Source organism: Daktulosphaira vitifoliae, unplaced genomic scaffold (assembly GCF_025091365.1).
Source record: "Daktulosphaira vitifoliae isolate Bord-2020 unplaced genomic scaffold, ASM2509136v1 Scaffold_1, whole genome shotgun sequence".
Taxonomy (NCBI): Eukaryota; Metazoa; Arthropoda; class Insecta; order Hemiptera; family Phylloxeridae; genus Daktulosphaira; species Daktulosphaira vitifoliae.
The window spans coordinates 40758360-40775624 of NW_026099572.1; the positions used below are offsets into that span (position 1 = coordinate 40758360).

The 17265-nt window shown below is 24.3% G+C and overlaps 2 protein-coding genes across 4 annotated transcripts; one reads left to right on the forward strand and one right to left on the reverse strand.

Moving 5' to 3' along the window:
* Positions 1 to 35: 35 nt before the first annotated feature.
* On the reverse strand, positions 36 to 9785 carry LOC126894710 (myotubularin-related protein 3). The gene is made up of 13 exons (XM_050665913.1): positions 9506 to 9785; positions 6399 to 6760; positions 5196 to 5385; positions 4944 to 5131; positions 4467 to 4606; positions 3740 to 3926; positions 3140 to 3671; positions 2954 to 3066; positions 1998 to 2176; positions 910 to 1016; positions 712 to 852; positions 438 to 598; positions 36 to 350 (listed from the first exon to the last, which is right to left on the reverse strand). Exons 1-13 carry the CDS (start codon positions 9515 to 9517, stop codon positions 140 to 142), a joined length of 2523 nt encoding a protein of 840 aa, XP_050521870.1. The 5' UTR covers positions 9518 to 9785; the 3' UTR covers positions 36 to 139.
* A 307-nt stretch (positions 9786 to 10092) lies between these two features.
* Positions 10093 to 17260, forward strand: LOC126894707 (FK506-binding protein 59). Of its 3 annotated transcripts, none has more exons than XM_050665909.1 (7): positions 10093 to 10275; positions 10450 to 10667; positions 10722 to 11215; positions 12149 to 12302; positions 12370 to 12536; positions 14077 to 14260; positions 16988 to 17128. In XM_050665909.1, the coding sequence occupies exons 2-7, from the start codon at positions 10490 to 10492 to the stop codon at positions 17002 to 17004; spliced, it is 1194 nt and encodes a 397-aa protein (XP_050521866.1). In that variant the 5' UTR covers positions 10093 to 10275; positions 10450 to 10489; the 3' UTR covers positions 17005 to 17128. The 3 variants fall into 3 exon arrangements, with proteins under 3 accessions (XP_050521866.1, XP_050521867.1, XP_050521865.1); XM_050665910.1 differs by having other exon boundaries at positions 16991 to 17115; XM_050665908.1 differs by having other exon boundaries at positions 10094 to 10275; positions 17019 to 17260.
* Positions 17261 to 17265: the final 5 nt, after the last annotated feature.

Genomic DNA, 17265 nt, shown 5'->3' on the forward strand with positions numbered 1-17265 from the left:
ATAAATTGATCAAAAATAAAGAAAAAAACAATTGGTAAAAATACAATATAGAAGTTATAATATTTTAATTGTGATTATTTATAGTTGTTTTTATTTTATTTTTAACAAAGTGTTATAAGCATACTTCCACCTATATGCTTCAGTTTGACTGTGCGGGTTGTAATGTAACATTCACACTTTTGTGATCATCTGCAACTGCTTGCTTACATGTAGTGCTTGTTGAAGCAATAGAATTATTTGCACCAAATGCAAAACATGATTCACAAACTCGTACAGGTTCATACAGTTGTTCAGCTGGTAATGGTACCAAATTTCTTGAGCAATCAGCACAAAATATTTTACCACAACTCCTAAATATAAATAAAAAAATATTATTATTTATTGATTTATTACATTTAAATAAATAAGTGTTTTAACATCATTAACTTAATCCTTACCTACAATGATGCTTTCGTCTACCAAGCCAAAATTTATTGTCACAAGACATACACTGAGTAACTGCATGATCTGGAACCCAAAGAGTTGGTTGAGCATCCAGGGCTTCTACAGGTTCCCAGGACAATGTTGTCTCCCCTCCAGTACTGCTACACACGGACACCTTCAAAAAATTACTCCACCCTCATTTTAAAGCATTACTAAAACTAAGTTAAAATGTATCAATTGACCTTAATGAGGTCTTTATACATTTTAATTTTTTAAAGAAATACGCACATCATCATCAACTTTATCCATCAATGAAAGATTATTAGCATCAGAAGCAGTTGTTACATCACCATTAGATCGATGAGATGCTTGACGTAAAAGTACTAACCGTGTTACATGTAGCTCATTTTGTAAAGCAGCTTCTTTATTCTATAAAGGGATAATATTCTTATAATTGTAAGTAACTGTAATAAATTCATAGTTTACTTTATGTTCCAATGTAATCTGTTGTAGTCTATTTTGTATATCATCTATAATTGGCGATAACCCATCAATTGGATTTAAAGAATGGTTAATTAAATTTAAATGTCGGTCTAAAAAACATAACAAAAATATATATTCATTGTGATTCATTTATCATGAACCATTTCATTAATCAAAAATAACATTGATTGGTTTCTTGGTACATGTTTTTTCGATTTCTCAATTATAAAATCATACTATAATGTAAATGGTATTACTTTAAAATTAGTTGATTTGATTGAGAACCTAAATACTATTATATAACCTGATATATCATTTAAAAAATACAACATATGATAAGAGCTTGTGTTTTATAGGTTATATTAAATGGGTATGTCATGTAAACTTTCTGCCTCTTATTGTTCAAAAGTAGCTTTCTGTGCATTGGTAAGATCTACTCTTCAATATGGTAGAATAATTCAAAATTTTAATCAGATTGGTCTCATAAACAAATTAGATAACGAACCAAAATATTTTTTTAAATTTTCCACATTTAAAATTGGTAATAAGAGGAGCATAGAATATTTCCCATCATTATTAATTTAATAGAAAATAGATGATTTGAATATGATGTGCTAATTGTATATAAACTATTATATAGGCTCATAAACTCTCCAGAATCTTATAAAGAATTATTTTAAAGGTTTCTACAATTAACTCAAGATACTATACTCTTTTTGCATCAAAATAACTTCAAAGTACTAGTTCAGACATTTTTATCGACCAGTGATTTTTTTAATTAGATTATTATCTAAGGTTTATAAGGGATGAACATAAAAAATACATTGTGATAAAATAAATTGAAAAAGCATGTACCATTTCTATTATAAATAGAAATTTATTATAAATGAATATTCATTATAAATGAATCACTGTATACAAATATTTATACATGTATTTTAATAAATTAAATACAATTTTAGCTGTCATAGAAGCAGTTAAAGAGACATAAAATAACTTGGTTGCTTTCTGGACAATGGCAAGAAATTATTGAATGTGTATTTTTTCAAGTTGTTAAATGCAAGAATAAAATAAAAAATTATTATTCTTACCAATACAGTTTTCTTCAGCAACTAAACTTGAATTAGAATTAGTATCAGATGACTTATCATCTTTATCGTCATTTGAAAATATATCATCACATTTGGATAACTCTAAACATGGATCATCATTAGTGATTACAATTGGTTGATCACTACCTAAAGTTTCTATCATACTATCAATTCTCAATCTACAATAAAACAATTATATGAATTTAATAATAAATTTATTATGTATCTGCAACTGCTTAGCAAAGATCAGACTTTAAAAATAGGGACTAATCCAAACTTTTGTTTTATCAGCCCATTACTTCTACAATATATTACATTTAATATCTCGCTTAGTGCAAAATAATATATTTTATGCTGAAAAAAATTGGTTATATTTATATTCTATATATTTTACTTTGCTTGCTAATTATGCTTGAAAGGCTAGTTTTCATAAAAATTTTCTTTTATTATTTTACAGTAAATTACATGAGCTTTAATTAAATGTAACACAACTCCTCATATAAATTAACTAATTTATAATAAAATTACAATTTTTTTTTATAAAATTTAAGAAGCAGTTTAAATCTTTTTAAAAGAAGTGTTCCTTCTCAAAAATTACCTTGAACTTAATTTGATTTAAAGTTTATGTTTTAGCTAGTACTTTTTAAATTTCAAGGTTTAGATTTTTTTTATTGGAATTGATATTATTTTAAAATACTTTAAAAATTATATAAATATGAGTATATACTTTTGATTAAGAACAAAATATTGGGACTTCTTTACACAATTTAAGTGACTATCATACACTTTACATTTTTATTGATCACTCGTATAGGGTATTTGTTAGTCAATACAAGTTGGAAAATGAAACAAAAATACTCAATAATTATCTATTTTACACTTCTCAAAACATAGTTTTGACTATATGTTATGTTTAGTTGAGAATAGTTATTTTTTTAGGATACACAAATACTTACTGTGAATTGCATAATTCAGTAGATTTAGCTAAATGTGGCCCATTGATAACTGGACCAACATACAAGTCCTTCCAAAGATTCATATCACTTACATTACATCTAATCCATAAAACCTAAAAATATAATAATAAATAAAATGAGACAATTTAATTCAAATTTAACACTTAAAAATGTATAAACAATTACATAATGAGGTGAATATAAATAGTTTCTGCACTCAGGTAAAGCAGCTAAATGTTTCCATACTGAAAATGTAGCAGTACAAGTTCCAACACGTTTTCTTTCAACACTGCTATTACATAAAAAAGTACCAAAAAGGTTTGAGTAGATATGTTGAGCTAGTTTTGCTAGGTAAGACTTAGAAAATTCAAATGCACATGGATACTGAATCATCATGTTATAAACACAATCAAGCCATTGAATAAACACTGGACACCGTTCATTAGGATCATCACCTTGACCACGGTCAGAAAATTTATGACCAAAATCTAGCCATTCTCTTTGACATAAAACTCGAAAACCATCAATTGTTCTATAGTATGGGTCTAGCATCAATTCTGCTAATGATACAATTTGAGGAGTGCGATCCCAGCCATCAGAGCAATGTACTAATACAGGATGCATTTCCAGCTCAATTGTTGCTGCAATGGTGTTTGCAGCATGAAGTAAACCACTCATATTATGTAACCATCTAGTACTTTCTAATAAACTATACCAGCTATAATATAAATAAAATCGACTATTTAAAATAAGTACTTGGATTTAAGGAACATTTATAAATTTTACTTAGGGAGATCTGAAGGTGATGAACATAATTGGCGAAGTAAATGAAAACTTTTTCTGACTGCATGTATATTTGCTAAATTCATAAAACGTATTTCACAGCCAGGATAATATTCAGGACATTCACAACCACCACCTCTGGCTCGATTAGCAACAGCAGATGGATAAGATCGAGCATCAATAACCACTANAAACAGTTTTTTTTAAGTTTTTTTTAGTTTCATGTTTTATCAATCATATTTATTCTATATATTCATAGCTTATACTATGTAAAGGTGTCAAATGATAAAATACATAACTAACTCACATTTTTATTAGATAATATGATCTAGTTTAAGAAATATCTTATCATAAAAATGTACCATCGACACATCAGTTAAATCATTACTTTCAATTAATAATATTACGTATTAGTATCTTCAGAAACACAGGTCAAAAGTTGGGTTGGGTTGCCATTTGAAAAAATAAAATTGACACTCTTATTAGGTATAAGGAATAAACATTAAAAATAACTCATCATGATTGATAAATTGAGAAAAACATGTAACTAAAAAAAAACCAATTTTATTTTTTTATTAATTTATAATGTATAATATAATAAATACATTTAACAAGTATAATATGCTATCCATTGTAGGGATAATATTGTAACATTTTTAGTTATACACCTTAATATATATATATATATATCTAGAAGTATTAGCTATTTTAAATTTATAAGAAATTTTAAATACTTTTGTTTTTTTAGTATTGTGTTGACAAGATTCAGCTATTGCTTTCAATAGTTCTTCATCATCTGAAGATCTCCATCCAAGCCAACCCACTTCTGGCTGTGAACATCTTGCTAATATAGCTCCATTACTTTTATGTCTAAATAAATACAGTATAGCATATCAGTATTAAAATGAAGTTTGACATAATATTGATATTATGGCAGATATTTGATACAATATTATTTTTAATAGTTTAATGTTTGTACTGGAAAATTAGAATGATCTGAGTATATTTTTGTTAATATTTTTAAAGGAAAAATTATTTTTTGCTTTATAAGACATTTAATTTGTCAGAATCTCATTAAATATATAATGTACAACTAGATTTAAATTAGAAATTAGATAAAAGTGGACTTGGATCATTCAGTTATTCCCATACAGATGAATAAAATATTCAATTTTAATTACATAGTAATGTAAATATTATATTGTACCTCCATACAACAACTGGCAATCTTTTAGAACTACGGAATTTTGCTGCAGCTTCAAGCACTTGATCAGATATACAAGAAGGAACTAACAAACGGTTAGGATAACTAGCACATAATTTATAGTCCCAATTTACTTTTGAAATTCTCCATTTTACATTATCACCAACTACATTTATATTAAGTCTTTCAATCTAAAAAAAATTGTAATGAAGCAAAAAAAAAAAAAAAATACATTTTTAAGTTTTTAACATTCACCTCTTTCATAAAATACTCATCTTCTTTATCATGTCCTAAATTAAATGAAATTTCTTCATTACAGTGTTCTTCAATGGCCCATGCATGAAAAGCAAAGGAAAATAAGTCTTGTACATTTTTTGGACATTGTATAGCCTTATTTAACCTCTTAAACCATTCTATACATAAATCATTAGTAGAAAAGGTACATCTACAAGAATAAAGAATCAATCTTAATAGTTATAAGTAAATAATATTAATTTTACACATCAATCAAATTTTAGTTTAACATATTATAAATATTTTTAAGGATTTGATTAGGTAGACTCATAATAATCAAACATAAAATAAAAAATAATTTATTTTAGTCTTAGTTCAATCCACTTGATTTCATTTTATACGATGGTATTATTTTAACATTTCTTAGACACATTTTTATATTTTGAAAATTGGATGCCTAATACTTAAAGATACTTAAAAATTTAATTTAATTTAGAGTTTAATACCACTAAAATTGTTAAAAGTGGTGTAATATATTAATATAATAAAATTTAGAAGAAATTTAAGTAACTTAGTTTTTGTTATGAAGATTGTAATCAAAATCAGTGTTTCTGAACTCGAGTTTGATTTATGTAGCTACAGATACAGATAATATACAAAATTATATGATAGGTAATCAAATTAAAATTGCGATGATAATTATAATATATTTTTAATTTCACTTATGCGCTTATTTAAGCTTAAATAATTTTCATGGAAAAAATCCTAAACTTATAACCAACAGTGATTTTATTACATTTATCTATCTCTGATGAGCGTAGACCGAAGTTAAATACCATAGAATAAAGATAATTAATTAAGATAATAATTTTTTTAATTTTACAAATTTTAAAATACTCTAGAAATTTAAAGACAAAACATTAAGAAGAGATTTTATTATTTAGAGAAATAATATAATTAACAAATTATTTTTCATTATTTATTATATAAAATGACTATCTTAAATTTCTTTTTACCTTTCTGAAAATTTTTTTAAATTTTACATTTTTTCTTTCAAATGAAGTCTAAACATTTTTTATGACATCATTATATCATAAAAGTCCTCTCAACTCCAAAGTTTTTTTAAAAAAAAGTAACAAAAAAAATTTAAGGGATCAAAAATTATAGGATTTGTATTAAATTATGTTAAACTAAAATTCAAATAAACAAAATAAAGAGGCATACCGGCAAGTGCGGGCATCTTTACAACTGACAATGATGTAAAATAAATCTTTGATTTCAACCATTTCAATTAAGCCTAATGGAATATTACTATCCTGAAAGCCTTTTACATGTTTTGATCTTTCACATGATATTTGTTGGTAAAATCGATAATTAGATAATGCTAAAACAGTGTTATTGGAACCACGTCCTAAATATTCAACTGATTCACCTGCTAGAGGCGTGAAGGGTACAGTTGGTGGTTCTAAAGTAGGTGGTCCTTCATCAGTTTCCAAATGTCTCTTTGGATATAATTCAGATGCTCGAACGTGACACATAGACTGTATTACTGTTGATGTACTTCCAGAAGAATCTGATAATTCCATCTAAATAAAAATGTTGTTGAATTATTTATTTAATTTATAATAAGTTAATTGAAGTTTTAATATAAATATTATGGGAAATAATCAAGAAACAAATAAATTTACGACTAACTTTAGTGTGATAATCATTGCATAATGTATTGTTTGAGTTTATCATAACTTAAAATTTGAGAAAGTATTATAAAAATATAAATTTTAAAATGTTTTAGAAGTTTTTTAACAGAAGTAGTAATTTACTAAAATTTAGCTTCAATGTGATGTGTTTACTTTATATTTGTATCTGTCGTCACTACTTTTTCTCAGATTTCACTGGACCGATTTTTCTCAACGATACAACAAGAGATCACAAATCGTATCTAGTTGAAGACATTATCCTTAAAAATTGAAAATTTTGCTCTTGTTCACTGTAAATAGTGAAAATCCCCCAAAAAATTACGATTTTTAGACTAAATTTTGACTTTTTTTTCTAAAAATAGCCATAACTTATTGAAAAATGAACAAATCAAAATAATTATTTTTTATATTAAAACCTTAGATATTTTCCTTCATTTGATATAAATTTTTTAAAAATCTGACCCTTTACCTGCCCACAGGGGGGATTCAAAATAGCAACTTTTGCACAAAAATTGAGCTTTTTTAACTTAACTTTTGAAAATGTTCCGGAAATACTTCAAGCTTCAAACATATGTTAAAATAGAGTTAATGTTATGTACTATAAGTTTAAAAAAAAAACATTGTCCCGACAACTTATCTTCTATGTGAAAATGGTTGCCGTAGTTAAAAAATATGCTATTTTTGTGTTTAAATTCATGGAATTGTATTTTAATTTATTTTAAAATACCTTATAAAGGGGTACACGGATTTTCATGAATATTATATAAAACTAATTGACATAGAATACAATGTTAAACTTATTTCAATTTTTTTTTTCTTTAAAGTTGAAAAAATTAATTTTAACATTTGAACCAGCTTAAATTGCCAATTTTATCAAAAAAACGAATGCAATGAACATTTACCCATTCAGTAAAAATCATTGCTCAATGATTTTTTTGTAATTTTTCTGTAATTGTTTTTAGTTAGAATTTTGCTTTTCAATGATTCACCAATTTCTTAAAATTAAACATTATCTACAGATTTGGATCAAAGCGTTTCTTAAGATAGTGATTTTAATCACTGTCGCATATTATCTATACTAGTCCCAACTATGTCACGCTCATTTTATGCTACTATTTTATATTATAAATTAATATTTTAATTTAGTGTTACTCAAAATTATAATATAGTTTTGAATTTAACATTTAGTTACACAATAAGCAATTGAAATAAATATTACTTTATCATTTTAACCTTTTTTTAATAAATAGTAATGGTTAAAAATGTCATTTATTTATATAATTTGAACTGATTCATTATTTTTAGATTTAAATAATCTGATATAACCTATTTTGAACTGAAATAATAATTTAAATTATTTAAATTATCAAAAAATAATTTTCTAAAAAAATATGACTTGTTTAAATATTTTACTGAGCCTTTCAGTTGCTATAATTGAAATTTTAGATAAAAATAAAGTTTTTTGCTTTAATAAATAAAGTATATTACTTGTGTAACCGTATAGTGATAGTATATCTGAATTAATATTTTAAAGAAAAAGATACGAGATTAATGAGCTTAGTATAAGGAAATAGACCAGGCACTATTTAAAAAATATTCTATGTGGGTAACTTGTAGAAGGTTTCATCCCCTATATGAATCAGTCTAGATATAACTAATCATAGTTTACAGTTATATAGTTAAATAAAAGTATAAAAAATATTTATTTAATAGAAGACTAAACTTATTTTTGTGCTACTTATGTAGTATTTTTAATTAACACGGTTATTGTAACAATATATTACATATATTTACACTTCACTTTTTTTCTTAAAAACTATTGTGTATAGTAGTTAGAAATGAATACTATTATAGTCCAGCAGCATAATAATTGTATTATTATGTGCCATTGGTGGCCTGAATAATTTGGCTATGAAAACTTTATGCCTCAAAATGCATGTATTAAGCCTTGATTCTATTGTGGCATGCTGAAATTTTTTTATCTTTCCTAACTACTACTAAGTTTCTTGGGAAGATATTAGGTAAAAAATATTTTATCTAATGATAATAACCAGTAATTGATGACATTAAAATTGTATTTTCAAAAAATTTATTTTAGTGATGTAATTCACTTATTTTAAAAAATAAATATGATTGTCATATTAGACGGCTAGCTTAAATCAGTTGGAAATATAACACATCTCGGAATGTAACTACCGAGGTTCTATTGTTGTATAAGACTATATAAGTATTCCTATTTACTTATACTACATAGCTTATCAGAGCAGTTGTTAAATATAAATAGAGTAATAATAATCAAAAGTTCAGAATAAAAATATTAAAATTATAATATTAAATGTTCATATTAATATCTAAAAAAAGGCTACTAAAAAAAAAAAAATAATAATAATATCTAAAACTAACACTAAGTATTACTAAGGCCAACTACATTTCTGACATATATTGGCCTTGTAAGATATATGAAATAACTTGTGTCTAAAGAATAAAAACAAAATTAACACTGGCAAATATGATATATAATAATTTTAAAATCTATTTGGAAACAAGAACTTTTAAGGTGTAATATGAATTTCCTTAACATTAATGACAGAGAGACTTATGAATTAAATAGTGTATTTTATAACAATTACTTACTGTTTTTAACATAATTTCATACTAATATCCAATACATATCTGATAAATATAAACTATAAGAGTATTACTGAAATTTCTTCATTTTAATATTGTATAGTACACATTCTCATATTTATAACAAAATATTATAAAATTAGTTGATAATCCGTTGAATTGAATCAATAACGTTTAAATGAATATATCAAAATAAATACACTTAAATAATAAAATTATTTCGAATTCATTAATTGTTTTGTTTTAATATAAGTAGAAAAAATTAATGATATGACCAATTTTTTTGAAAACTACCGAAAGGTATTTAGAACAATAAAACAATCATTAAGAACATATATATATATACATACTTAAGAGTTATTTTACTACTATTTAGACGTGTATGTAATGTGCGTATGTAATAATAATAATCTAGTAAATAGTGGAAACTAGTAAGAACTTATGGCTGAAGTTCGATAAAAGAACATATGTTAGTACAGTATGACCGAAGGGAATTTTTTGAAATGTTTGTAGATTATATGTCTAACTCACCATAAATAACGAATTGTGTTAAAGATAATAATCATATTATGATAAAAAAATTTGAATTATTTGTTTTTGATAACAATTGTCAATAGTAATAATTTAAATAATTTAATGTGAAATACAGTCTCATATCGAATTTTATCATTGAAATGCTCCGTAAATATAATATGTCGATATTCATCGACTTTTTATTTTAGTAACCATTCAATTATTCAAATAAGGTAAATCTGCTAAAAGTTGTCGAAAACAAGGTAAACCTTCAATCAAAGTACCATTTTGTTTCTATTTATCCTAATATATAAATAACAATAGGCTTTTTGTCTATATTTACTTAATTATCTACTATTTCTAAAAATAAATACAATATATATTATAAGTTGTAGTTAATGCTCCTAGTAATTGATTTTAAATTTCAAATTTCATAGCTATTCAAATACACCTACCAAATTGTACTATAATTTAACTATGGATATAACACATTCATTAGATGGTGGAGTACTTAAAGAAATATCAATACATGGAAACGGAATAGAGAGGCCACATAAAGGTTGTAAAGTGTTTGTTCATTACACTGGTACCCTTCCAGATGGTAAAGTTTTTGATAAGACTAATGATGTCCCTTTTCAATTTATTATAGGAAAAGGTTTGATATAAAAAAAACAATGTTTTATACCTTTTAACTTATTTATATGTATAGATATGACTATCAAAGGTTTTGAGTTAGCAGTATCTTCTATGTCTTGTGGTGAAATTTCAAAATTTAAATGTCATCCAAATTATGGATATGGTCAAGATGGTTTTGAGAATATCATTCCTCCAAATACATGGATTACTTTTGAAATACATTTAATAAATTGTGTTTGGGAAGATATAAGTCGTAAAAAAGATGGAAGTATAACTAAACAAATATTAGAACATGGAAGTGGATATGATACTCCAAGAAATGTATCATTGGTTAATATAAATTTATTGAAAGAAGAAAATGGCTGTGAAATTAAAGAAGTAAATGTAGAATTTAGATTAGGAGAAGGCAAAGTACATGGTATATGTCCAGGAATAGAACAAGCTTTAACAAAATTCAAAATCCAAGAGAAATCTAGATTATTTATTCATGGAAAACATACATTCCTAAATCCTAGTATTGAAAATTATGAAGAGGTGTATGTTGTAAAGCTAAACTTTTTTGAAAAAGTATGTTTTAAAATACAGTTAATTTTTTTGATATCATTCTTTTTTGCTCCCAACTAACTTTTTTATTTAAAATTTAAGTACATAACTATAAAATTATTACTTAATTATATGTAACTTAAAATAAAGACTTATTATAATTATTTTTTTAGTTCATGATAACAAAATACAATTTTATTTTGTCTTCACTTAATTAATTTTGAATCAATAAAAATAAACATGCAGTTGTCAATAAGTCAAAATTTAATTTTGCAAGATAATTTTCAATGTTAAGAGTCAACTAAAATTGTTCTATATTAATAATTATTTAACCATTTCAGACCCCAGGGACATAATAAGGTGCGAGAAAATGTTGTTTGTTTTATATTTGTTTGCTGTAAGTTACACAATAGATGTAGAACTATTCAACATTAAAATATGTATTTTAGTATTCTCAAAAACAATAACAAATATATTCCAGTTAGTATAATATACACGTGGATAATTAGGAAAACCCTATTTTTATTAAAGAAAAATGTATTGAAAGCATTACTAATCAAATTAGTTTTGCCGAAATATTTTAGCTAAATTTTTTTGCCTCTCGGGTCTGAAATAGTCAATATAATTGAAAATAACAGTGAATTCCACAGGATTTAAACAATAATTTTATTACTTCTTGTAATAAATATATCTATATAATAATATTTCTTCTTCTTTTCTTCCTCGCCTTAATCCCAACTACTTGGGATATATATATAATAATATGTAATCTATATATTTTTTTTAATTTTTTAATAACACTTCAAAATTATGAAAACTTTTTTTCAAGTAATAAAAATTTTCTTTAGTCTAATTTTAAAAAAATACTTAAATACATGCCTGGTTTATATAAATATTTTAAATTAGTAATATGAATCATTATTTTTAAGAATATTGATATATTCTTTAACATTTTAGTTTGAAGATAGCTGGTCATTGACTAGTGAAGATCGAATTGAACAAGCTAAGTATTTTAAACAAAAGGGAACTGATTATTACAAATTAGAAAATTACAAACAAGCTCTTAAATTCTATAAAAAAATGGTAGAATATTTAAAAGATGATATTTCAGGTAAATTATATTTTAATTTATAGTACTATGATATAAAATAACTGTAATAAACTTTAAATATTTTTAGTAAACAAAACTCAAGTAGAAGAAGTAAAGCTCCTTACAGTAGTATCTTATTTAAATTCTGCAATGTGCAATTTAAAATCAAATAGGCATACTCAAGCTAAAAATGATTGTGACAGTGCATTAAAATTAGATCCCTTTAATGTCAAAGCTTTGTTTAGAAAAGGAGAGGTATAACTATTATTTAATTAAATTGTATAGTAGTTTTATTACATACATTTTTATTTTATGAGATCATATTTTCAGTATATTAAATAACCCAGTTAAATATTCAAACTTTGCAATAATTAGTTTTTTATATTTTGACTTAAAAATTATTGATTAACAATTACGAAAATAATATTAATCAAATATTCTAATAATCATCACAATTGGGACTATTAATAATTTTTAATATAATTATTAATTGAAATAATTTTTTTTAATTTAATACAATTTTATTATTTAAATTATTAATCCTTAAAATATATGATATTTTAAGCTTGAATAATTAAAAATTGGAGTTTAAGATTTATCTAATAATAAAACCCCTATATTGTTTAAATAAAATATTATGTTGTATTACTACTACATTTTGAGATTTAAGTATTTATACAAAAAAAATTGTTAACCTTATTAATGTAATCTTATTGATTGGGAAGATAAGGCACTTTATAAGGAAAAGGAAAGGTCACTTACTATATCTTCATAAAAATTGAAAAATAGAAAAATATTTCGAGAGCAAATATGGCTGACCTGTGAATAAATATAAGATAGTAAAACTTAGTTTTTAATTTTATATTTACAAATAAAGTTGTGTATGGTAGATGGAGGATGATAATGTATATTTTTATATTGAAAAATCATGTTACCTAAAATTTATTAGAGATAACTACCTTTAATTTTCTCTATTAATTGAATAAAAATGTTTACAGAAAATATTTTCTTTTTAGTATATTTTCAATAGTTAAAATGCAAAGCAATATTATAGTGTACAAATAGTAATTATTTTATATTGATAACTTCTTGCAAACTTAAATTATATTTTTTTAAAACTGCTATTGTGCTTTGTTATTTTTATATTCAAATTACAAATTATAAAAATATTTCTGCACCAAAAAGGACAAAAAAATTTAAATTATGCATTAAAATAGAGTTAAAACACAGAATGTAGGCAACAACATAAAATTCATTTTTAATTTACCATGACATTTCCAAGATTGTAAGTATAGATCTAAGTACTAATATACCAGATGTTTATAATACTTTCTTTAGAATACAAGATGTCCCATGATGTTTTGATTTCTTTTGTAACTTAATCTATTTATAATTTTGTTGAAATTTATTTATAAACAATTATTGGCTTCTTAGATTTTATTAAAAGTATATTTTTTATCTCTAATAATTAAAAGAAAATTTTAAACAAAATTGTAATTGGATCAAAAGTTATAAGTGATATTAAAACGTCGTTAGACACTCTATATCAAATTTCTTTATTATCTGGTATGCAGTTACATTACTTTTTATCAATTATAGTTCCAGCATATATATATATATATATATATATATATATATATATATATATATATAGTAGGAAAGCAAGTACATTAAATTAATTAATTTTTTAATTTATACAATAATATATAGTTTATGAAAAACAATTTCCCACATTTGGATACCTTTTTATGTGTTTTTTGGTACTTATTAATAAAAAATCTTACTTATATTTCAGGCATTAATAGGCTTACATGAATTAAATGCAGCAAAACATTGTTTTAAAGCAGTTTTACAAAAAGAACCACATAATCGTGCTGCTATTGCTAAAATAACGGAATGTGATAGTAAATTCAAACAACAAAAAAGTTTAGAAAAATCAGTTTATTCAAATATGTTTGAGAAATTTGCTAAAAGAGATAGTAAGTATCTTCTTAAAACAAAAAAAAATAGGAATGATGTTAAGTGGCGCAACTAAACATTTGAACCAATAATTTGAGAAAAGACCAAAGTATTAAATTATTAGATTACAGTAAATGTTTTTAATTGCCTTAAGAGTGAAAGAGTTTAATGGGAAATCAAGTAAATACAGTAGAAATAAAATATCTCTATTTTGACTTTTGAAAACTTTGAATATGCATCATTTGGAAATGTTAGACTTACTACTGTAAGTTAACCTCTAGTTTCTTCATCAAACACTGAATACATGTTTATTCTTAAGTACACATATTTATTTGAAAGTTTTAGAAAACTTCCTAACTTTTTTCCAAAAATCTTTGAAATTTTTGAAAATGTTTAAAAACATTTTGTCCATTAAATTTACAATACAATAAAAAACTAGTTTTTCATAATTTTGTAACTGCCCTTGTTTCTCAAATAAGTAGTTCACTTATTTTGGGGAGAGGGCGATATTTTTTAAGCTAATTACATGACAAAGTTTTAATGTGAAGCTGAAAAGGTATTAAATTTACCATAATGTATTTATTATTATTATTATTTATTTTTTTGTCACTACTTTTTCTCAGCTTTCACAGAACTGATTTTTCTCAACGATATGTCAAAAGATCACAAATCGTATCTAGTTGAAGACATTATCCTCAAAAATTGAAAAAATTTTCCCTTGTTCCCCGTTAAGAGTTAAAGCTAATGTTATCTACTTTAAGTTCAAAAAAAAAAAATTGTCCCGACAACCTATCTTCTTTATGCAAATGGCTGCCGTAGTTAAAAAACATGCTATTTTGTGTTCAAGTTCAACTTTTTTTTGTTTATTTTAAAAAATCTCATAAGGGTGTGCCATAGTAATAAGTCTGCCAATAAATATAAAATTTACATAAACTTATATTAAATAATATTTAATATATAATCAAAATAAGTATAAATTTATATTATAAATTTATACTTATTTTGATTATTTTGCCTTTCAAAGTTAAGAAAAGGTTTTATAAATTTTTGAAAACTTGTATAAAAAGCTGAACTTTTTCAACTTAACTTTTGAAAATGTTCTGGGATAAAGCGTCTTTTAAATATATGTTTGAATAAAGCTAATTTTATGTACTAGAAGTTCAAAAAAAAAAAATTGTACCGATGACCTATTTTTTATGTGCAAATGGCAGTTGAAGTAGAATAAAAAATAGGAGTTAATTTTGCTTTTGGAATAATCCACTAATTTCTTAAAATTAAACCCAGATTTGCATCAAAACATATCTTTTGATAGTAATTTTAATCACTGATATCATCTATACTTATCCCAACTATGCCACGTCTACACTAAGTCACGACTCCACTGTGCTACCATTTTTTATTTTTTTGTTAAAAAATATAATGTAACATTTTTTCAATGCGTGAGGTGATTTTTTAAATTTCACAGGTATATTCATTCTATTTTGAAGTTTTTTTATTATGTTGTTACTAATATCCCCAACTTTTGTTCACATTGTTAGCCATTTTATATTTTTGGTTTATTGTTGGCAGTTATAAGTGTTAAATGTGTTTTTGTGAGCATGGCAATTTCATGCAAAAAAAATTAAATTGTAGAATTTGCATTAAATTTTGTATGAAAAATAAAATTAAGTGTTCTGATTTAGCAATTCTACTATGATCAAAAAAACATTTTATAAATAGTACAGGCTCTTCACAGAAAGCAGAGAGGACCTTAATGATGTCCACTTTGAATGCCTTAGCTCAACAACTTCAGCCAAATGTGATAATTTTGCTATAGTATAGATAAGAATAGTGACGATTTCATTGGCTCACTTTATCTCAATAATCTATAATTTTTATCTTAATCTAGCTTTATTTTAGGGGTCTATTGTGTGATTTTGCTCACTAGTTTTTTTTATTTTGATAGCATAATGCATCATGAGTTGTTGTTAGCATATTTTATGGTGAATAACGAATAATACCTTGAAGTTATGTGCCGTTTGCGTAAAGCAATACGAAAAAAATCACCCAGATATGTAGCAACAAAATTCATGATTTTTTTTATTACGATAATGTAACTGCACACGCATTACTGTTTATTAGTTTTAATTTGATGTAAAACAACACCTTTATCATACCTCAAATACTGTAATTACCAAACTTGTCCCTTGCATTTTTTATCCCAAAACTGAAAAGATCCCTAGAAGAACGGAGATATGTGAATATTGAGGAGCTAAAAACCACATCAAGGTTATACTAAATGTGGTTTAATAATTGGAAAAAGCGCTGGCACAAATATGTAATATCTTAGGGGGTTTACTTTAAAGGAGACAAAATGGATATTAACAAATATTAATATAAAAGAGAAAAATAATAAGTCACCTTACTTTTTGAACACACCTTATATTTATAGGTGGTTATAAAAAATAAACAAATTTTTAATAGTTTTATAGAAAACAATATTATTTTTACAAATTTATATTGATTTTTAGTTTATTTATTTTTATTTTTTTTTAAGAAAAGTATTTGTAAATAAATCTAATGAATAAGCAGAAAACTGTATTTTATTCTCTTCCATAATTTAAAAGCTGGTGTGAATGTATACCATTTAATATTATCATAATATTTACTCTTATTTTTTTTTTACTTTTTTCAATATTTATCACATTACCTACGCTAATCAGTTTTAAATATATGTTATTCAAAATAAATTACTTTTGATTTTCAAGTAGCAACATTGATGTAAAATTTTCTTATTAGCTGAAAAAGAAGAAGAAGCTCTTAGTCAACAACCGGATGTTATGATTACTCTTGGAGAATGGGGTGATGATGAACGAGAGCGTGCTCCAACTGAATTTGAAAAAGAAAATCCTAATATATTAATGCTAAATACTACAGGAGATTTTAAAAATATGTAATTTATTCATAATTTTTCTGTAATTAGATTCATTGTTATTGACCACATTGTAATAAATATATGGAACAAGCCATTATTATCAAGATTTTC

Coding starts and splice junctions, on each gene's coding strand:
- LOC126894710 (XM_050665913.1), bottom strand. Junction 5,386..6,398: donor AAAGATGCCCGCACTTGCCG/GTATGCCTCTTT, acceptor TTATTCTTGTAG/ATGTACCTTTTCTACTAATG. Junction 2,177..2,953: donor ACTGAATTATGCAATTCACA/GTAAGTATTTGT, acceptor GTTTTATTGTAG/ATTGAGAATTGATAGTATGA.
- LOC126894707 (XM_050665908.1), top strand. CDS start 10,490: ATGGATATAACACATTCATTAGATGGTGGAGTACTTAAAGAAATATCA. Junction 11,216..12,148: donor AGCTAAACTTTTTTGAAAAA/GTATGTTTTAAA, acceptor TTAACATTTTAG/TTTGAAGATAGCTGGTCATT. Junction 12,303..12,369: donor TTTAAAAGATGATATTTCAG/GTAAATTATATT, acceptor AAATATTTTTAG/TAAACAAAACTCAAGTAGAA.